Source organism: Taudactylus pleione, unplaced genomic scaffold (genome assembly GCF_031769625.1).
Source record: "Taudactylus pleione unplaced genomic scaffold, aTauple2 ptg001915l, whole genome shotgun sequence".
NCBI lineage: Eukaryota > Metazoa > Chordata > Amphibia > Anura > Myobatrachidae > Taudactylus > Taudactylus pleione.
This window is the reverse complement of record NW_028286312.1, coordinates 397268-420068: the sequence shown is the minus strand read 5'-3', so window position 1 is coordinate 420068 and position 22801 is coordinate 397268. Positions and strand designations below refer to the sequence as shown.

Sequence of the window (22801 nt, the reverse complement as noted above, 5' to 3'; positions counted from 1 at the left end):
CAATGGTGTCAGTCATTACTGTAAGGCTATGTGCACAATGGTGTCAGTCATTACTGCAAGGCTATGTGCACAATGGTGTCAGTCATTACTGTAATACTATGTGCACAATGGTGTCAGTCATTACTGTAAGGCTATGTGCACAATGGTGTCAGTCATTACTGTAATGCTATGTGCACAATGGTATCAGTCATTACTGTAATACTATGTGCACAATGGTGTCAGTCATTACTGTAAGGCTATGTACACAAGTGTGTCAGTCATTACTGTAATACTATGTGCACAATGGTGTCAGTCATTACTGTAAGGCTATGTACACAAGTGTGTCAGTCATTACTGTAATACTATGTGCACAATGGTGTCAGTCATTACTGTAATACTATGTGCACAATGGTGTCAGTCATTACTGTAAGGCTATGTACACAAGTGTGTCAGTCATTACTGTAATACTATGTGCACAATGGTGTCAGTCATTACTGTAAGGCTATGTACACAAGTGTGTCAGTCATTACTGTAATACTATGTGCACAATGGTGTCAGTCATTACTGTAAGGCTATGTACACAATGGTGTCAGTCATTACTGTAATACTATGTGCACAATGGTGTCAATCATCACTGTAATGCTATGTGCACAATGGTGTCAGTCATTACTGTAATACTATGTGCACAATGGTGTCAGTCATTACTGTAAGGCTATGTACACAATGGTGTCAGTCATTACTGTAATACTATGTGCACAATGGTGTCAGTCATTACTGTAAGGCTATGTACACAAGTGTGTCAGTCATTACTGTAATACTATGTGCACAATGGTGTCAGTCATTACTGTAATGCTATGTGCACAATGGTGTCAGTCATTACTGTAATACTATGTGCACAATGGTGTCAGTCATTACTGTAAGGCTATGTGCACAAGGGTGTCAGTCATTACTGTAATGCTATGTGCACAATGGTGTCAGTCATTACTGTAAGGCTATGTGCACAATGGTGTCAGTCATTACTGTAAGGCTATGTACACAATGGTGTCAGTCATTACTGTAATGCTATGTGCACAATGGTGTCAGTCATTACTGTAAGGCTATGTGTACAATGGTGTCAGTCATTACTGTAAGGCTATGTGCACAATGGTGTCAGTCATTACTGTAAGGCTATGTACACAAGTGTGTCAGTCATTACTGTAATACTATGTGCACAATGGTGTCAGTCATTACTGTAAGGCTATGTACACAAGTGTGTCAGTCATTACTGTAATACTATGTGCACAATGGTGTCAGTCATTACTGTAAGGCTATGTACACAATGGTGTCAGTCATTACTGTAATACTATGTGCACAAGGGTGTCAGTCATTACTGTAATGCTATGTGCACAATGGTGTCAGTCATTACTGTAATGCTATGTGCACAATGGTGTCAGTCATTACTGTAAGGCTATGTACACAATGGTGTCAGTCATTACTGTAATACTATGTGCACAAGGGTGTCAGTCATTACTGTAAGGCTATGTACACAATGGTGTCAGCCATTACTGTAAGGCTATGTGCACAATGGTGTCAGTCATTACTGTAAGGCTCTGTGCACAATGGTGTCAGTCATTACTGTAATACTATGTGCACAATGGTGTCAGTCATTACTGTAAGGCTATGTGCACAATGGTGTCAGTCATTACTGTAAGGCTATGTACACAAGTGTGTCAGTCATTACTGTAATACTATGTGCACAATGGTGTCAGTCATTACTGTAATACTATGTGCACAAGGGTGTCAGTCATTACTGTAAGGCTATGTGTACAATGGTGTCAGTCATTACTGTTTTTTCTCTGTTTAGGTTTAGAAGCTGAATAGAGATGGACATGATTTCCTCCGTCTCTATTCTGTCATCCTGTTTGGAAAGAAAGCTTTATATGCACTCCCCCAGTATCTCTTCTACATTCAGCTGTACAAAATGGGATGAGAACGCGGCCTTGGAATCTTGTCCATGCTCATCTTCCCAGTAGGGGCCTGTCAGTTTGGGATTAGTCCCTGCAGGCTAAGGTTGAAGACCATCTCAGTGATCTGTGCCTTTACTGTATTGCCCTGTAAGGATGTCCTGGAACTTCCACAACACATACCAGCTATTTAGTAAATTACATCCCTGAAACGCGTGATGCGCACCACTGAGAACATACCCAAAGGGCCATATCTAGGAATGCGTGAATGGTGCTGCCGCCCAGGATGCAAGGTGTCCTTGTAACTGATTATCATTTATATTGTGCCAAATATATTGCACAGTGCAGTATATAGATATATAAAGAAAATATGCTATACAAAATATATTGCTATTTAAAATGATTCACTGCCCATTTGGCTGTTCTAGAATCTAGTTGGAAGGTGCCTACCCAGAGATACAACATCGTCCCAAATGCGACATCGGGGGGAATTCAATTAGGTGCGAGTTTAACGCCTTTTGCAAACTCACACCTAATTGAATCCCTGTCATTGTCTTTTTTAGGGAGAGCACCAAGATGTGACTTGTTAGGGTTTTTTAAAGTGAATAAATGAAAACTGGAACACATGGCACAATTTACTTACGTCATCTATATAGATATCATAATCCGAATCATCGATGTCATATCCATCGTCGTCACCTATTTTAGGGTCTGTAATGTAACCATGAACATCACTTCCAGATCCCAACTCATCTGTGCCTGGAAGGAAAGATAAACAACTTACATAGAATGAATTATGATGCACAATGTATTATTGGTCTACACCGTGAAATGTACTCTGAAAAACAAAGTGGTTGGTGACCACCTTTTTTCCATCCCCACACCAAAAGTCCCAGCAGAATGCTGCCGCACACCCTGCTTCTGTCACTGCCAACTACAGATGGGCATCTGAGGGAGCTGACTGGTTGGTACTTTATCTCTATCCAAGGCTTAGTACGTAGACCCCTATATCCTGGGAATTCAATTCTAAGCGATTTGTCACTGCAATATTCAGCAGCAACATCACTCATTTCCCTGCGCACTTATGGGGAGCAAGGGAAAATGAGCAATGTCATTGGCTGCGAAGTGCCACCGGAGGAACTTTGCGGCCCTCAATTAGCATTCAATTCCCCCCCTTAGCACCCCACCCCGCCCCTAAGGATGAAGCTTCCCCCGCTGTGACACTTTTTTCAATAAAGGATGTAAATATCCTCTTCTCTTGCAAACATATTTTACATTTTGTACAGTAGCAACTCAGAAATATATTGGGACAGAGAAACATTTCAGATTTTTTAAGATCAATACAATGAGCATTGAAAGTGAATTCAATTACACCATCTATAATAGGCATTGTGCTTGGCAAGGACATAACGATTGCTTTAAAAGCCTGATCGATGCAGGCATCACCCCACCCTGCCCACTCCTCATATTTAAATCCCACTATTTATAACCTTGTTCTCACTCATGGGGCTTTTTCAAATATTTGTGAAGGATTGAAAGACAAAAAAGAAGCTATAATTGCACAGTGCATGGGTTTTCCAGAAGCTCGTTTGATTTGAAAACACTTAATTACTCAGAAATGGAACATTTGCATCAACATTTAAACATAACTATTAAAGGAAATCTAATAAAATGACAGAGAATGTTTCATATCATTTCACATATCAGATTTGAAATGCTGCTTTGCTATTTAAGGAAAATCTAAATAAAACGATGAATACTAGAGTGCAATGCAATTTTTCCAATAGAATAAAACTAAAATGGTTTTGATGGCATTTAGGGCTATGGGTTACTAATTATTTCTCATGGCCAACTACATGCCTGCTATAACTAACAGCCTGTGGGGTCTATTTACTAAGCAGTGTTAGGAGACAGAGTGAAAAGTGATAAGAAAGTGATAAGGAGCCAGCCAATCAGCTCACAACTGTCATTTTTCAAACACAGCCTGTGAGATGGCAGTTGGGAGCTGATTGGCTGGCACCTTATCACTTTCTTATCACTTTTCACTCTGTCTCCTAACACTGCTTAGTAAATAGACCCCTGTATCACCACTTATCGCAGCAACTTATCGCAGCAACACAGAACGTTGTACCACCGCAATTTGTTCCTCTGAATCACCAAGGGCTCTACTTACTACAATCCACATTTAAAATGCGGTTGTAGTGTGATATTTCCAACGAAATTCGCATTGCAAATTTAGAAAATATCACAGGGATATATGCGATGAAGCTCCGTCCCTGCGAACGCACACGTCTCCCTGTATTTTAAGGAAAAAATACAGGGATAATGTCCCAGCGCATGCGCCGCCACCGGCTACCGCAGAGTCCGGGGCTAGGACTACAGGAGGTGACCACTTCAATATAAATATTTTCCAAGGTGGTAATACAACTCATACTTCCCTACTTTGGTTTTTCCTCCCCGGGACGCAGTTGACCACTTTAGTGGACGTGGTCGGACTCTCACATCATTAGGCCACGACAAAATGCTGAAAATTGTGGGTCCGTGGGGAGGGGGAAGAGATAAATGATGTGATTCATCATGGCATTTTTGCCCCACTCTGCGGACCTGCGATTCCCGGCAATTATCTCCCAATCCAGCCCACTTCACTAGCAGATACGGGAGATTGATACTCTTCCGGAGGTACGGTGGTACAAGGGACAGCCCGAGAAATCGTGAGTCTCCTCCACCTTCTGGGAAAGTAGGCAAGTACTGTATGAGAGGGCCATAGGGAGGGTGTTGCGGCTGGTGCCTCTGCACAGGGCGGAATCCTCCAGCGGCACCGGCCGTACACACTTCCTGGCGCCGGAGGTCTGCAGGAAGAGACCTCCGGCAGTGGTGTGCGGCGTACAAGAAAGTCGGCACAGGATCCCGCCCGCTCTCCACCCCCTGGAAGGAAAGGTAAGCGCTCAGGGGGAGGAGGGGGGCAGAGTGAGAGCGCGAGGGGTGGCAGTGCTGCACAGGGCGCACTGCCGTCCAGATACAGCGCTGCTGTATGATACAACTTTAATTACAAAATGTCAATCAATTATATATAGTTTAATAGAGGATGGGGCACGTGTGTAATTCCCATGCGCCCCCCTCCCTCCATACTTCCTGGAAAATGTCAGCACCATTTTTTACAGTGGCTTCTTCTATGGGATGCCGGCTCTCGGGATCCCAGCACTCAGAATCCCAACACTGGCATTCCGACTAGGTTAGGATATCGACGCCTGTCGGTAAGTATGGCAAAAGCCACACCCACACAGCACTGGTCACACCCACACAGCACTGGCCACACCTCCTTCTCTCCTCACAATGGGCCCCTGATCATTTTTAACTAGAGGCCTTTAGGGCCCTTCATATGGCCCTGGTGCAGGGTGTGTTATATTATTATGACAGTGACACTGGTAGAAAGTTGGCTTTTCAGATAAAACTTATAGGAGAAACTTTAGAAAAGTACAAAGCACAGCTGAAAGCTTATTTTTTGTTTCTTTAGCTTTTATTTTCTATTCCCTGTACTGTTTGCGGTGCCTGAAATAACAAGTGTCACTGGGGAGCTTCACCAGTCCCCAAACACAGTAATGTCTTCTACCTTTTCTCTTGAAATGAAAATCAGTCTCATGGGAAACACAATACTACATGTTACAGAATCTTCAGGGATCACATTTTTAATAATCGCGCTCTTCCGTGATAAACTCATCACAGCCTTGAGCAAATGTACCGAAAGTTTTGTATGATTTAATTTGCAGACATTCAGAGGCCACGCATGCCTGCATCTTCCCTTTCTAGAGTGTAAATAGGACATTTGCTTTGTGGTGCTGGAGTATTTTATGAAGGTGGCTGAATAATGAATTGCAGCAAGGACTCTAACACCTCATTTTTATTTGTCCTTGTAAAAAGAAATTGTACAAAGCTGTGTTATTTATTTTCAATTTGGGACTTATTTGTGACTGCCTGCAGATAATCTTAGTGGTCTAACTGTACCTGACAGATGAAAACACCACTTGTTTAAAAGGACACTATAAATATATTTTAACTTATCCTTAATCATTTGTAGCTTCCACGAATTTACTTCCTGGTGGTCAGTCCCGCACTCTTCCTCCACAGCCAGCGGCATGGTAAAAGGATTTTCCATCCAATATTTCCTAATACTGGAGAAGATATAGGACCTCATTCAGAGTCGGTCGTTGCGGCCGCACGGTCGTACGCCACCGATGTTCGCTATACTGCGCATGCAGAAAGTTCGCAATGCGCGTGCGCAAACAAGCCGCTACGATCAGAAAATTCTCTCTCCTTGAACACAGCCAGGTCGGTAGTTTGAGTGACAGAATGAGGCATTTGTGGGTGGTAACAGGGGCAGGTGCTTGAAAACGGGGGAGTGGAGATCCGAACACAGGCGTGCCTAATTATGTGAACAGCGTTTTATGGGAGTGCATACGGGTTATGGGATTGCATAATTAACAAAGTAGCGTCATGGCACATGTGACATGGGAGGTTTTTACACTGACATGATCGTAGAGCTTAAGAGAGGGTATGGTCAACCTTAAGCTCTACGACCAGTGCCGATGGTTCCCGATGGTCTCGATTAATCCTTATATGCCCGGAGATGACGTGCAATGCGTACGAGAAGGGGGCGTATTTTTTTGAATTCCGACCGCTTCCTCCCCTTGGTCGGCCAGCTACCGATCCGAACTTAGGGACGCAACTTGCGAGGGAATCATTTGAATATCCGGCCCCTTTTCCCGTACGACCGTGCGGCCGCTTCGACCGACTCTGAATGAGGTCCTTTGTCCCAGCCTTTGTCAATCAGTGGGAGTGGGCTTAGCGCTGTAATTTTCAGAGCTCACCAGACAGCAGCGATGGTCTATTGATGTTCTCTGTGCCCACTGCAGCCTTCCCTATGTTATATAAATGTCCGTATGAATCTTTGTGTCACACGGGAATAGTTGCTAATTGTGCTATTTACAGTATGTAGGGCTTGTGTGAAGTACACACCGAGCGACAAATCAGTGGATCGGCCGATGATCTAATGATTTGGCAAGGTTATGTACAAACGACCTTGTGCATACACACTTCCCAATCGGCCGGCCGCTATGTCTGGCCAGAAGAACCAGCTTTGAAGTCATCGTGGCTGGTCCCTGTGACCGGCATATTGGTCGGTTGTGCGTGCGAGTCAGACTAGTCAGTGCTAAGTTTCACTGCTACAGTGTCTTAGTATCCACCGCAGCTACAGTATTCGCAGCGAGTTGGATATTAAACTAGCACTGATTAATGAATATGCCCCATAATCTGCGATATCTTCTGCATTTACTAAAGTACCAACATCCCCAAAGTTCTCAATAGGGGCAGCGAAATGGGCTATGTAACAAGCTCTGAGAGGCTTACCTTGTCAGAGCTTGTCTCCAATAGCTAACGTTATCTGAAGATGGCATTGGCTACATATTAAATAACTAATTGTGCTATTTCTACTTAGAAAATACTATTTGTGGAACTACAAGCACCAGTACTTACTGGCAGCCAGGACCTGCTGAAACATGTAGTTCCACAATAGTACTCTTCTATGCAATGTTTGAAAGATGGAAACAGGGTGTGTGGAACAAAGTGTGTAAAACACCCCTCCACACAAACAGTGCGTACCCCACTCACAGAAAAGAGTGACTACTGATTCTTCAAAAGGTATCTTTTAACTCCCCAATCACCCAAAAGCGTGGTCCATCAATTTTACACACTTTGGGCCTGATTCAGAGCCGCTCGTAAGTGGCCGCTCGTTCGCACTGTGCGATGTTCGCACAACTGCGCATGCGTACGGATTGTAATACGCATGCGCGAACCAGTCAGTGCGGCCGAAAATCGTTTGTTCGCAAAATAGCGAATGTCTGCTATTTTGAGTGACAGAAGGAGGTGTATGTGGGTGGTAACAGGGGAAGGTGCTTGAAAACGGGGAGTGGAGATCCGATCGCAGGCGTGCTTAAAGGTCAAAACGGGCGTTTTATGGGTGTGCATAATTAATACAGCAGCGTCATTGACCACGTCACTTGGTTTTTTTTTAGTCAGAACTACTCGCAAAATAGCGGTTGAAAAAACCAACCACAAGAATAGCGAGCAGTTCATACGCTGTTCGATGTACTCGATTAATCTAATAAATAGCGGACATGATGTATGGTGCGAGCGGCCAGGGGACGTATTCTTCAAAATTTCGACCACAAGTTTTGCTCGCTCGTTCAGACTTAGAGGCGTGAACAGACCACAAAGTGCGAACGGTTCATTTGAATAGCCACCCCTTTTTTTTAAACGAACGACCGCAAATAGCGAGCGGCTTTGAATGAGGGCCTTTGTTCCACACACCCTGTTTCCATCTTTCAAACCTTGCATATAAGAGTACTGGTGACTGATATAGTGGTTTCTCCTTCTTTTCATATGTTACATCGCTCATAACGAGGAAGAGACATATATGTGAACATTCAGACTACAGTACAAGATATCTACGACTATAAAAGGAACGTATTAATTGTATGCTATAACTATTCATTTCAATTCTTATATGTAGAGCGCCCTACAGTGTACCTACTTCTCTCCTTTTTTTTGTTTATGTTTATATCTTTTGAAGGGGGTGATCTTCATATGAGTTTGTAGGAACATTAGGGCTGCTGTGCGCAGTGGTTTTGACATTTTCCAACTTTATTTGAGATTCTAGTTCCACAATAGTGTCTAAGTCCCCGGCCCCCCCCAAAAAAACATGGTTATTCTCCCCCTGCTTTAAAGGTAATCAGCCCAGGCTGCAGCACACTGATTTTTATTTAGTTATTTATAGCTTTATCATTATCAATGTGATGGCGAACACTGAATGCTCTTCACTATGGCTGTATCTATTTGTGTCATTGGGTCACACTGTTATGTGCAACTCTAAATCAGGACCCTTGCCAGCAGACCCCCTGCCGTAACTAGAAGCACTAGTGAGACTATTTCATACTTGGGGCCCTATTTATCATTAAATATTTGCAGGATTCCCTGCAAACATTAAGTATCTCCAGATATACTATGGAGGGATCGCAGGAGATATCGCTAATATCGGCGGCGGTCCCTCCATTTTCTGCTAAGCTACCTGATTTACCAAGCTCCGGAATACGACGGCGTTGCACTATAGCAGCCTATGGCTACTCATTTGTAAGTGTTTTCAGAGAGGGAGCCGGGGACCCGTAGAAGGAAGCAGTGTGATTGCATTACGTAATTACGCTGCTTCCGGCTCTTCACCAGGAGGTTGTCTCCCGGCAAGAGAAACTTAGTACATTTGCTTTTCACATTACGAAAAACTAACCCATCCTATAATTGTCTTATAGATTTTAATTGTATGTAATTGGTAATATAATTGTACAACATCAAATTAATACTAAAACCAAAGTAAACACAGCAGATCTTTGCCTCCTGTCATCTATATAACACACCATACATGGTAATGAGTATTCCTTGTGTTCCAGCATCGCTCTTGTAGGAATGCAGGCTGAGATACTGTGCGACACAGGGACTCAATCATTAGTCTGCAAACACACCCGGCTGAATGAGCTATTAGTGTGAGCAAAAATTAAATCAATTTGCAGTAAATGAAACTGTATATGGGAAAAAGAGAGAAATAATAAATCTCTCTCAGAAAACGTGAAAGGATCAGTCTGTGGAAAGTTGGGTTAATGCGATAGAATGAATCTCTTAAGGTCACAGACACATACCAATAATTCAATCATCGTCGGGTTAAATGTTAAGAGTTCACAATGAAAGACCATTCAATTTCAAGCCACTCGTGTCCCCATCGGTTGTTCTCTGCTGTGCAATACCATCTATTAATATTGCAAAGGGTGACAATGACAGTAGCCAGTGATCCAAATATAATTCTGGATGTAATGTACCCCCCCCTCCCCCACCCTCCTTCCCCTGAGGGAGAACATCGAAAAAGATTTGTTCTTGTTCTGAAGTCTAGAGAATATCACCTGAGTACATGAGATTTAATAATCTCCAGCAACCACTCAAGGACATAGAGGCTGAAAGTATCCAACAGTTCTTTGCTCCAGAATGAAAGTTCCTGCCAAATGCAAGTAACAAATTTGTTTAGAAAAATCATATATATATATATTAATTCACTCTACTTACGGAATGTCCTGACGATTTCGCTCGGAATACTAAGCAAACTCGGCCCGAAAGAATTCACCGCCTTTACCGCGAACTGATACTTAGAGTCAGGAGAGAGACCCTTGAGGACCATGGAGTCCATTTCAACTCGCTCTGTAATAGCAATCCACTCCTGGTCATGTTCAGGCCTATAACAAACAGAAGAGACTGTATAAAGGACAGGCCAAAAAACAAAGCTATCTTGGAAACATCTCTAGAATGTACTACGTTGTACGCTATTTTGTGGGGCTTTATTAAACGCACTTCAAACGCATTAGTACAGCAAGGACAAGATATAAGATTTTGTCTAACTAGCATTGCTTGTCAATGCCCATGTGTACGAACCCTTGTATATTGCATTGCTTGGAGATACACACCATTTACATTAGTGCAGATCAAACATCAAGTAATAGATTACAACACAATGATCTACAGTATATAATATATACAGTATATATTTAAATTTTTTTTATTTTTCAAGGACAGTAAATCCGGCTGTACCATGAACTCTTTTATGCTCGTTACAGACAATTTATAAAGTAACTCAATATTTATCAGAAATCAAAATATCATTTGTGGTTTGTTTTCATAATAGTTCCAGATATAGATATTGGTTAAAATTGACCGTTCACCATCATATATAACCACATTACTGACTCTGAAATGTAACAACAAAAAAAAAAAAAAGGTTTTGCAGAATGTCATTAACAGAAAAGAACTTAGTAACTATCTTTCTTGTTCCTCTCAACCCTCTGATTGGATAGCCAGGGTGGGGGCAGGGCCGTAGGGAGGGGTGTGCAAGTAGTGCAGTTGCCCAGGGCACTGGGGGCGGCATTGTCGCTGCCCAATAGCCCCTGCATCTGGCTAGCAGGGTTCCTATAACAGCATCCTGTGGCCAGTAGAGCTGCTTTAGTGGCTCCCGAAGCAACCAAAGGACGCTCGGGGCACGCACCCTGCAATGGGTAGAGGGGCACCTGGAGCTTCAGGGCAGTTCTACGCTATCTCTAGCTGGCAGCCCCTCCCGTAGTTGGGGAGGTGCCTTCAACATGGATGGCGAGGTTGTGAGAAGGAGAAGAATTTGTGAGACAAACTATTAACACAGGGTCTAATTCAGACCCGCTCGCAAGCGGGTCGATGTTAGCCAAGTGCGCATGCGCACGACGGAAGCGGCTCCATTGTGCACATGCGCGAGACCCGAGTAACGACGGCCAAGCCGTCGTTATGGGTCTCGCACCAAAGGCGGCGTGCTGCCGTTGATGAGTGACAGCACGCCCCCTTTGGTGGGCGTGCCGGGGGCGTGGCTGCCCAGAAGGAGGCATTCCCATGGGAACGCCTACCGTCTGGGGCTGGCCCCACTGACATCACAAGTGATGTCAGTGGGAGTGCTTTTGGCTCTATCGCAAGGGTCTCGTCAAAAGCCCGATGGTCACGATGGTCTTGACCATCGCGACCATCATTTTGGCCGCTCACTATAGCTGTGGGTGGTCACCCACAGCTATGCGAGCGGCCAGGAGGCCGCTCTTAAATTCAGAGGGACGGCCCTGATTCAGAGCGAGCGCTCTGTCAGAGCGTCCGGCTCTGAATCAGGGCCATTGTCCAAACCTTAGGAAGATAGTATTTTTCATGAAGAAATATAAGGCACTGCTATTGATTTCTGCACTGAAACAATGTAATTCTATTAGTAAATAATTCTGAGAGTCTGGATTACTAGAACTTGGCTGCAGTGTGAATGTTGGCTCAGAGTTCTAGCAATGATTCATGGAAAGTGTCTCCCGGCAACATAATCTCCACTACAGAACCGTGCCTGCCCAGTAAGTCATCAGTGACTAGAAGGCCGATATATCAGTGTAAAAATCCTGAACAGGTGTTTATATAAAGGGTGGATGCTGCATTATTGCTACAAGTCACCAAGTATCAGCGATGGTAATGCCCAATTGCACTCTTGTTTATTTATTCATGGGCACTGTCTATATGCCTGTTTTGTTAACACCATCTCAGGATTGTGGGCCTGATTCAGAGACAGGTACAATGACAATGTTGGAGGCAGTGGAGCATTTCTTTGGAACTGTGCATTCATCAAAGCAGCGCTGTCCACACTCGGCGATGGATTACCGAGGGTGGTCGCAGAGAGGACTTTGCAGAATGAGTGCCAGACAGTCAGAATTTGGGGGAAGTAATGGGGGGGGGGGGTGGCTAGAAAAAGCTCTGGAATGTGAAGATGATGATAGCTTCTTTTATCTGCTGCAATATTTTTATGTACAAAAACTTTTTTTTTTTAAATAGCAGTGGAACGGGAAGCTGAAATCAGGCCTCCAGGCATACTTGCCAACTCCCTGAAATAGTAGTGATCTCCCTGACTCCCTGAAGAGTCTAGCAATCTCCCTGATTGCACCTTACCCCCATTATGAAGCTGTTAGACATATACAAAAACAGGGATGTATACATTCAAATTGGATCATTAGTATCATTTCCCTGCATTGGTTATAAGGAACAATAATCCCTATGGCTACAGGCATTTTCTGAAAAGTATCAGAGTGTTTTCATCAACAAGTAGATCTTACTAACTGCTTTGGGGCTCGTTTACATTTGGATGTAAGTCTATATTATGACACGCCCCTCAGATGTAGCAGTACACGCCCACTTTACCACCGCGCTCATAGGTGCTGCTTTCACAAGCTCCCTGAAATGCTATGTATGTATTCAGCTCTCCATAAATTAAACACACCGGATAAGGGGTGTCAAATGCCCGGCATGGACAATTGCATACTTGCCAACTCTCCCTGAAATAGTAGAAATCTCCCTGACTCCCTGAAGAGTCCAATGATCTCCCTGATTGCACCTTACCCCCATTATGTAGCTGTTATATACGTAGAAAAAAATAAAATAAGATATATGCATTAAAATGGGATCATTTGCCTGTATTGGTTATAAGGGACAATGATGTATCTGTGTGCTTTCATCAGCAAGTAGCTCTTACTAAGGAAAAGTGCTGCTTTGGGGTCGTTTACATTTGAATATTATTCAGTTTTATGACACGCCTCTCAGATGTAGTTGTACACGCCCACTTTACAGCGGCACTCATAGGTGCTGCTTTCACAAGCTCCCTGAAATGCTTTTTCAAAAGCAAGGCAAGTATGCTTCCAGGTCCATACATGTTCCAAGTCCCCATACATGCTTAGTAGAGTAGAATAAAGCCCACAAAATTATAAATAACTCTTATTGCTGTCGCTGTGCCTAGGTTAGAATACCCTTTTACAGCGCAGTTATGCCCCTTCAGTTGCAAGTGGGGATGCCACTCAAATGCATAAGACTGCGCACTGTGTATGCATTCTGGAACATGCGCAGTGCGAAAACACGTAAGATATGCTCCGCATTAACTTCTGGTGGGCATAGAACCCATGGTTCTCAGTGAGCAGAGGCAGCGCTAACCACTGTGTAGACATGCTGTATATTATATAATGTCATCATCATGCTGGCGAGAAACTCCCACAGTTTCCACTATTCTAGGATAATTGTTACATAGCTGCAGATCTGGGAAAAAAATCGTTTAGAGAGTAGAAAAAAAAACAAAAACATAATTTTTCTTTTAACTTATTTATAATACGAGTTGTTTTTGACATTTAAAATAAAAATGCCAAAACATTTGACAAGTCGTAGTAAATCTATTTCTAGTCACTACAACAAGAGTAAAAAGTTTTATGATTTATTTTTCAGTCCCGTTTACTTCTGTACCCCAAAAAGACTGCAGATATACATATTTTTTTAATTAATCCATTTAGTAACAAAGGAGTTTGAGACCCAAATGTTTCATCAAGTCCAGGCCTCGTTCTTGTGAAACCCTTGCGTGGAATATCCATTTGCAGCCAGTAAGTGCTGACGTTCCCCAGGAGAGATACTCGAGATTTATTCTTCTCAGCGTCAAAAAAATCATCTAAGAGGAGCGGCATGAAAGTAATGAGTCAGACATCGGCAGAAATATATTTCATGACCTCCGGTTGAATGTTACAGGCGCAAAACTATTTTTACTTTGAGTTTTCTATTTCTTTTTATATAATCTTTAAAGTGATTTATTTTTATTTTTTTTAGACTTTTCACTTGGAGTTTTTAAAAGTAGGGTAGACATATATATATATATATATATATATATATATATATATATATATACACACTGGTTCCATAGACCGCTTCCAGTATGCACAAAATAAAGAGGGGAATATGGGGATAATTATCTCCGATATTTTAGCTTGGTCTCCTGAATTTGCTTCCTTGTGCAGCGATGGTGTGTAATGTATCATTCCACAGGTCATGAATAGGCGAAACGCGTCACCATTTCTCCCACACTTGCCCTCTGGAGATCCAAAAGTAGGAAAGTATGCTAAATAGCAACTATATCACATAATACACGAGTATTTAACAATGGCTATCTACCACTGTCAAATAGCTATTCATAATTAATTAATTTACAAATAGCACAAATTATGAGCATATTAGAGAAAACATTGGTTATTTACATACTGCAAAGAGCAAAACAGCCTGTAACATATAGCGACCAATCAGATATCAGCTCTTTGCAAACTTCTGCAGAAAAAATATCTGATTGGTTGCTGTAGGTTGTAAGTGTGGTCTACCTGCAATGTTTTCTGAAATATTTCCAAGATTTCCTTTTCTAAACAGTCAAAAGTCACTGTACAGGGTTTAACTGTCAAAATTGCTGTTTAATAAATACAGTAATATCTGAGTCACTCTAGGGTACGGCAAAATGTAGCAAGTTACAATTTTCCCATAACTTATATAATACCCCTTTCAGACAGAAAAGACAAATTACTGGGTCAAACATTTTAACCTGGTCATTTGCTGATCCACACGGGTCCTTTTTCTATCTGAAAAGGTCAACCCGGGTCAAAAATCCCGGGACTTCGACCAAGGAATTTACCAGGGTTGGAGACCCAGGTATTTCGACCCGGGCTGACCCTTTCGGAAAGAAGAAATACCTGTCTTAATCAGCAAATTAGAGGGTTGAAATTTTTGACCCGGCAATTTGCTCTCCTGTCTGAACGGGGGTACAGGCAGGCACTGGCAAAACAACCCGGCGCGCAAATGCCGGGTAAAAGCTGGGATTTCGTCTTTTTCCTGTCTAAAAGTGGTATCCATGAGAATAGTTGGTGACAGACTCAGGTTTTTATAAGTTTGGACCAACTATGCGTACCCAACCCCTACATACTCTCTATTTTTATTCTGCAGTAATTACTTTTTATCAAAAATAATTATTATGAATTAAAAAAGTACACTATTAGCGAGGTCAGTAAATTTCATGTTATGGGGGTTGTAGTGATCTAACGGGCAAAATTTACTAAGCGGCGGGTTCTAAACTCTGGTGGTTTGGTGGCGGTTTGACGGCAGGTTCTAAACCCCGGAGGTTTGGCGGCGGTTTCTAAATGGCAGCCCTGTTCTATTCTATTCTAAAATTTGTTTTGACTGTTTATATTCCAGCAGAGAAAGACCGGACTCAGCATTGGAATTAATGAATGAGCCCAGTAATAACTATACTGTTTGGGGAGTAACCAGCAGGAACAACTAGATTTTAATCACCACTCAGGAAACAAACATTGAAGTCCCATCACTATATTATTATGTGGGGTCAGGGTCACAGCACGTAAAGCAAAAATAATAGACCACAACAAATAAATTGTTGCCATAGAAGAGAATGATAAATGACTTAGCGTTAGAAATAGATATTCCGCCGTGGGAGTGTAGGATGTTATCACAGGAAGCCGGGTGACAGCAATCCTCTTCAAATCAAGCAATGTAATTCCTGTTGTGTAGGGACTCGCACACATTGGGGTTAATATTAAAGGTGCATACACACGTAACGATTTTTTGAATGATTTGACGTTAACGACGTCGTTATCGTTCAATCGTTCAAAAAATCATTCAGTTTCTGAGTTATAATGATGAACGATAATCGTTCAAGCGCGCTCCTGTTTTTAGTTAGTAGTTATCGTTCATCGTCCATTTCAGACTGTCTAACATAACGATTTTCATTTAGGTTGGAACATTTTTCGTTCATCGTTGTAAAAATCGTTCATTACACTGCAAAAAGCGTTCACTTTTTTAAGGGAAAATCTGACAGAAAATCGTTGGTTACAAAATCGTTACGTGTGTATGCACCTTTAGTGTTTAACGAGGAACCCTATTAACTGCACTTGGATGCTGTTCGCACAAAAAATAGCAAACGGATAGACCTGTGCGCGCACATTCTCTGACGCGCGTTCACTGCATGTCTGCAGCATTTAGAAGCATTGAGGGGGAGATTTAATAAAGCTTGGAGAGAGATAAAATTGGAGATAAATAGCACCAACCAATCAGCTTCTAACTGACACTTGAAAAATAACAGTTAGGAGCTGATTGGTTGGTGCTATTTATCTCCAATTTTATCTCTCTCCAAGCTTTATTAAATCTCCCCCTAACTCTATGGGAATGGTCATAAAGTACATAGCACACTCTGGGCCTGATTCAGACCCGGTCGCAAGCGCTGAGCGCTCGCAACCAGGTCAATGGTGGCCCACAGCGCACGCGCACGACGGAGCCGGCTCCGTCGTGCGCATGCGTGAGACCCGGCTAGCGAGGGGCAATCCGTCGCTCCGGGTCTCGCACCAAAGGGGGCGAGCTGTCGATGTTGAGTGACAGCTCGCCCCCTTTGGTGGGCGGGCCGGGGGGGGTGGTTGCCCAAACAGAGGCATTCCCATGAGAACGCCTACCATTTGGAGGCGGCCCCGCTGACATCACAAGTGATGTCAGTGGAGAGCTTCCGGCTCTGTTAGAGCCGAAATCTCTCTGGGGCTTGCGATGAACGAGACCCTACCACAAGGGTCTCGTCGCAAGCCTGATGGTCGCGATGGTCTTGACCATCGCGACCATCATCATGGCCACTTGCTATAGCTGTGGGTGGTCACCCACAGCTATGCGAGCGGCCAATAGGCCGATCAAAAAAAAAAAAGCCCGGCCCTGATTCAGAGCGACCGGCTCTGAATCAGGCCCTCTGCTTCAAGGAAGCTTTGAGATACTTGAATGAATGCGCTTAAATGCTTAATGCTGTTAAAAGTCCAAGGTTTTTAGTCAGCTGATGTTGTTTGGAACAAAAAGGTACTATTATAAATGGTGCGCAAAACCTGCTGCCTCCGGTATAACACAAAAAATGGAAACTCACTATATTCCAATATACAATTGTAACAAGAAGATTATTGTGTTGCCAGGTGGCGCTGGATATACAAAAAAATGTAGAGCAAAAAAAGAAAATATACTCAATCTTTTTCAAGAGATGGAAATGTCCTCGCACAAATCACTTTCTGTGGATAGTCCTTAGGGTCTCCAGGGATTAATCCAGTTGGCACATATAAAGGAAAAAATACAAAAACGGGAGAGACCATCTTAATGGTCTAATATAATATTCCAAATAATAATTATGTATCAAACGTAAGGGCAGATTCCATAATTCCGTCAATTAGTCGAATTCAATCAGTGCGTACCCCAACTCACATCAGAACATATAATAGAAATCCCCAAAAGGTTTCTTTATTCTTCCCGCCCACTCAGTGATTCCAAATAAGTCTCCTATAATCACACGTCATTGGTAAAGGCAGTAGAATAATGCATACCCTACTTACGTATTACAGACCTCTCTCCTCTCTCCCTGTATTTCCAGGGAGTGCTGCAATTTTGTGAACTTGGATCATTTTCAGATTCTCCGGGCAATTGGCAAAGGAAGCTTTGGCAAGGATACACCATATGAGGCTAAATCCCAAGAATCTTCCGGGGGACCATTGAAAGAAACCCTTATAAACAGAACATTACATTTGTAATACGTAAGTTGGGTATGCATTATTCTACTGTCTTTACCAATGACGTGTGATTATAGGAGACTTATTTGGAATCACTGAGTGGGCGGGAAGAATAAAGAAACCTTTTTGGGATTTCTACTATATGTTCTGATGTGAGTTGGGGTACGCACTGATTGAATTCGACTAATTGACGGAATTATGCCATCTGCCCTTACGTTTGATACATAATTATTATTTGGAATATTATATTAGACCATTAAGACGGTCTCTCCCATTTTTTTTATTTTTTCCTTTATATGTGCCAACTGGACTAATCTCTGGAGACCCTAAGGACTATCCACAGAAAGTGATTTGAGCGAGGACCTTTTCATCTCTTGAAAAAGATTGAGTATCTTTTCTTTTTTTGCTCTACATTTTTTTGTATATCCAGCGCCACCTGGCAACACAATAATCTTCTTGTTACATCTGATGTTTGTTCAGTGCCTTTACTGCATGAGCCCCAAATTGCACAGATCAATAATCAAACTAGGATCCAAAGTGTAGATTTATAAGGCACTATATAAAAAAATGTGATCCTTGGTGAATAATTCTCAGCATTTTTCGCCATACATCGCATTTCAAATACCTCCATTTTTATATAATTTAACCTGCCAGGACTGACAATGTGAAAAAGACCTGTCCCGGGGAAGAGATAAATGACATGTGCTCAGTATTATTATTATTGCCGTCTCTCGGAAATACCTCTTTAATAGGCAGGGCCAGTGATGTCAGTGCTTCTGTCTCCATCTCCAGGAATGAGCTCACAGCTCAGGATAGAACAGGGAGGTTAGCCTGACAATCAGATAACTGTGGCAGATACAGGCGGGGGAGAAGTAGCAGTGATACTCACCGGTGCCTGTCCGCTGTGCATGCTTTACCTGAGGTCATGCATGTGCACGACGCAGGGCACTCAGTGCAATGGCGGCGGAGGGATCTGCTTGGATCCCTCTTCACAACACCAGACCTTCTGCCCATAGGAAGGAATGGGGCTACAGGATCTGAAGATAATGGCCCTCATTCAGAGCCGGACGCTCTGAGCAGACCGCACGCTCTGAATGAGGGCCGTCCTCCATAATTATGGAGCGTCCTCCTGGACGCTCGTATAGCTGTGGGTCACCACCCACAGCCTATACGAGCATGCAGGTTGATGGCCGCGATGGTCTTGACCATCGCGACCATCGCCACTGCGAGCCGGAGCCTGCGGTTGAGTTTCTCAACCGCAAGGCCCGGAGTGATTTTGGCTCTGTCAGAGCCAAAATCACTCCCACTGACATCACTAGTGATGTCAGTGGGCCGGCTTCTGACGGTAGGCGTTCCCTTGGGAACGCCCCCGTCTGGGAGGCACGCCCCCGGCACGCCCACCAAAGGGGGCGTGCTGTCAATCAACATCGACAGCACGCCCCCTTTGATCAGACACAACGAGCGAAGGAAAGTCCTTCGCTCGTCGTGTATGGCGCATGCGCACGACAGAGCTCCCGCCGTCGTGCGCGTGCGCAGTGCACACCATCGACCCACTTGCGAGCAGACAGCCGCTTGCGAGTGGGTCTGAATCAGGCCCTATGTTGGTTCCGACAAACAGTTTGCTGAATACTATGCATCCCTATGTGCCCCCTAAAAATGAATGGGCCCATTACAAAAAACACGAGGAAACAAGTGTTGCATCACAATATTTAATACACATAAAATCATGGAAATAATTTGATTTTTTCCAGGACCAATATTATTTCCCTGCACAGTTGAATAAAGAAATATATAAGAAAGAAAAGGCCACACATGTGCAGTGGAGCAAGTGACGCAGGATAGGAAGGTAAGAGCATTGCCGCCATCATTGTTACTTCTGGATCGATCCTATCTCCAGGTTCAATTCAAAATTTTCTGATTTATCAGACATGAAAATCAATCTTTTCCGATGTCCATCCCTAGTGAGAGTGCAGCCTAACAATTCACTGGGGACTTGTATCCTCCCAGAGCCTTTAGTCAAAAATTTCCCAGTACACTGTTAGGTTGCATTCCTGGTGCAGCAAACAAAATGGCTGCCTCCCCTCTAATAAGAATAAAAATGTCTGGTTCCACTATGATAAGCATAAATACCCTGCATCCACTTTGCTAGCCGTAAAAAATGGCTGCCTCCAATTTGTGTAAATGGTAGGTATACTTTTAAGTAGGGATGTGCAGGCTCGGATTAGTTCGGATTTCCCAGCCAAATTAGTATTTTTCCCGCCAAAAATCGTGTCTCAGAAAGAGGCAAAACGTCAACTTTCATGGACAAACATAATCTTTCATGGACTTTTGTCCAGGAATGATGATGTTTGTCCATAAAAGATGAAGTTTTGCCTCTTTCTGAGACACGATTTTTGGCGGGAAAATCTGAACTAATCCGAGTCTGCACATCCCTACTTTTAAGTGCGACTGTTTTGTCCTTTAAAACTGTTTGAGGTATAACTTTCTTCCATTCACTAAAGTCACATTATAAAAAGAGATATACAGTTGGTAACTGACCTTGTATACACCACACTGTAATACTGAACCGGGGAGCTACCTTCGCTGGCACCTCGTTTCCAAGAAATAGCGACTTCTACATCTGACACAACCACGACCTGTGGCTGTAATGGAGGATCGGGTACCATGCACTTATCTGAAGCAAAGAAAGTAAGGGAGATCAGCTGAGTTTGTTCCTATGAGCAAACCTGAAACAAAAGATTAAAAAAAAAATATATAGAAATATATGAAACCGGAGTGAAAAACTGCCATGAACCAACCACTCATAATCCCTGGAGACAGATCATGAGTTCGATTTGTAAGTGATTACTGCATTGATTCATTACATTCATCAACATCATTCGTAGTTCATTTGTGAAGTATTACCACAACAACACGCACACAAAAAAATCAATTGCGAAACAGCTCTAACAAGAATTTGTACATAACTGGGGGTGCTGATTATCTGTGTCTCACCAATGCCAAACACAGTGCTGTGCAATAGCAGTCTGTGATTATCATACATCACCCAGAGCCACAGCTGGCAGCTAACAGGTTATATCAGACAGTATGCTGAGAGGGTCTATATGTGCCTTGCAGCTTTCAGTGCCTGGTACAAATGGGAGTCTCATGAATAATAGATGGTACATTTAAAATATAATGTCAAACAAGGTCATTTACTAAGCAAAAATCTGCAAAATGATGGCTACAACAGCTTGCTTGTATCCCAATTGTCCGCCATGCAGATACTGTATATAAAATTATAAACATCTCTATACTCTTAAAGTTATGCTGCTTGTTTTAACCTGTTCAGTCTTAGCTTATAAACTATATAAAAGACGTAATGAAAAGATAATTTAATTTTCGTTCAGTGTGCCTTACCAAAGACACTGACACTCCAATCATCTTTTTACTAAATTAAAAGAGGATGGCCACTTCAGGGCACACCTTGCTCAATAAAACATACAGATTTGTCCCCAGTCACCCAGTTTTTGCTATATAGTGTGCAATGCTAGCAGGGGCATTTCTAGAGAGGAGGGGGCCTGTGAGCAGTCTCCGACACGGGCCCCCTCCTCTCTGTCCAGCGGCCGGCAGCGCACTGAGCTGTACACGCCCAGCGCCGGAGTTATACACTCTGGGCACTAGAGTGCACCCAGAGTCTAAAGAGTATGTGCAGTTCACCGGGAAAATGGCCACGGCGGCCATTTTCCCTGTACTGTGCGTGCGCAAACGACGGGTCGACCAGTCGTTTTTACAGCGCCGGACCCCCGCTCCGACGTGGGACTTCGGAGAGGTAAGTAATACTATGGGTGCAGGGTGTGTGGTGCGGGGCCCCTCTGGACCCAGGGGCCCGTGTGCACCGCACACCCTGCACCCATCATAGATACGCCCCTGGATGCTTGGCATGACGTAGACACTCCACCATTGGTGGTGATGTGTACTTCTTGCATCTTAGTTGCATTATAGCCACATACAAAGACGTTCACATTGTAAGAGATACACTAGATTAGTGCTTTGTTGCACAGGAATTGGTAGGAAGTGTGTATAAAGTAGGGGTGAGCGGGTTCGGATTTCTGAAATCCGAACCCCCCCGAGCCCCCCCGATCCGAGGCCGATCCGAGTCAGGCTCAACTTTTCCCGCCTGACTCGGATCTGAAATCGAGGCAAAACGTCATCATCCCGCCTTCCGGGTCTCGCAGGTTTTGGATCCTATATAAGGTACCCGCGTCGGCGCCATTTTCTCACTCGGCTGTGGACAGTGAAGAGGGAGGGTGGGAGTTAGGGCTGGCTGGGCTGTGTAGTGTAGTGTAGTGTAGTGCAGAGTAGTGTTGTGCTGTGCTGTGCTGCGCTGTGCTGCTGTTGTCCATAGGGGCTGTGTGCACTACTTCAAAGTCCATAGGGGCTGGCTGGACTGTGTTGTGCAGTCAGTTGTCCATAGGGGCTGTGTCCACTCCAAAGTCCTGAGCAGTGTCCCAGTCCTAAAGGGGTGCTGTACTGTTGTCCAGGGGGTGCTCTGTCCATCAGGGGTGCTCCCCCCAAGTGCTAAAAAAATAATATTTTTTCTGTGTTTGTGAATTGTGTGCGCAGTAGCCGCATGTGCATCAACAAAGTAGTGCCAAGCGTGCGCCTGTGTCATAAGTAAAGGGCCGGCTGGCTTGACCGTTAAAGGGTGCTGTAACCCCCAAAGTACACTCCAGTCCAAACCAAATAAAAAAATATTTTCTGTGTTTGTGAATTGTGTGCGCAGTAGCCGCACGTGCATCAACAAAGTAGTGCCAAGCGTGCGCCTGTGTCATAAGTAAAGGGCCGGCTGGCTTGACCGTTAAAGGGTGCTGTAACCCCCAAAGT

General features: G+C 43.6%; 1 protein-coding gene across 1 annotated transcript in view; it reads right to left on the bottom strand.

Annotated features, from left to right (window-relative positions):
• EGFLAM (EGF like, fibronectin type III and laminin G domains) overlaps positions 1-22801 on the bottom strand; it is a 212585-nt gene that overhangs the window by 90962 nt on the left and 98822 nt on the right. The window contains exons 6-8 of the mRNA XM_088465218.1: positions 20474-20609; positions 10080-10246; positions 2566-2681 (exon numbers count right to left, since the gene is read on the bottom strand). Of these exons, the coding sequence (XP_088321344.1) occupies positions 2566-2681; positions 10080-10246; positions 20474-20609 (419 nt within the window). The remainder of the gene's footprint in view (positions 1-2565; positions 2682-10079; positions 10247-20473; positions 20610-22801) is intronic.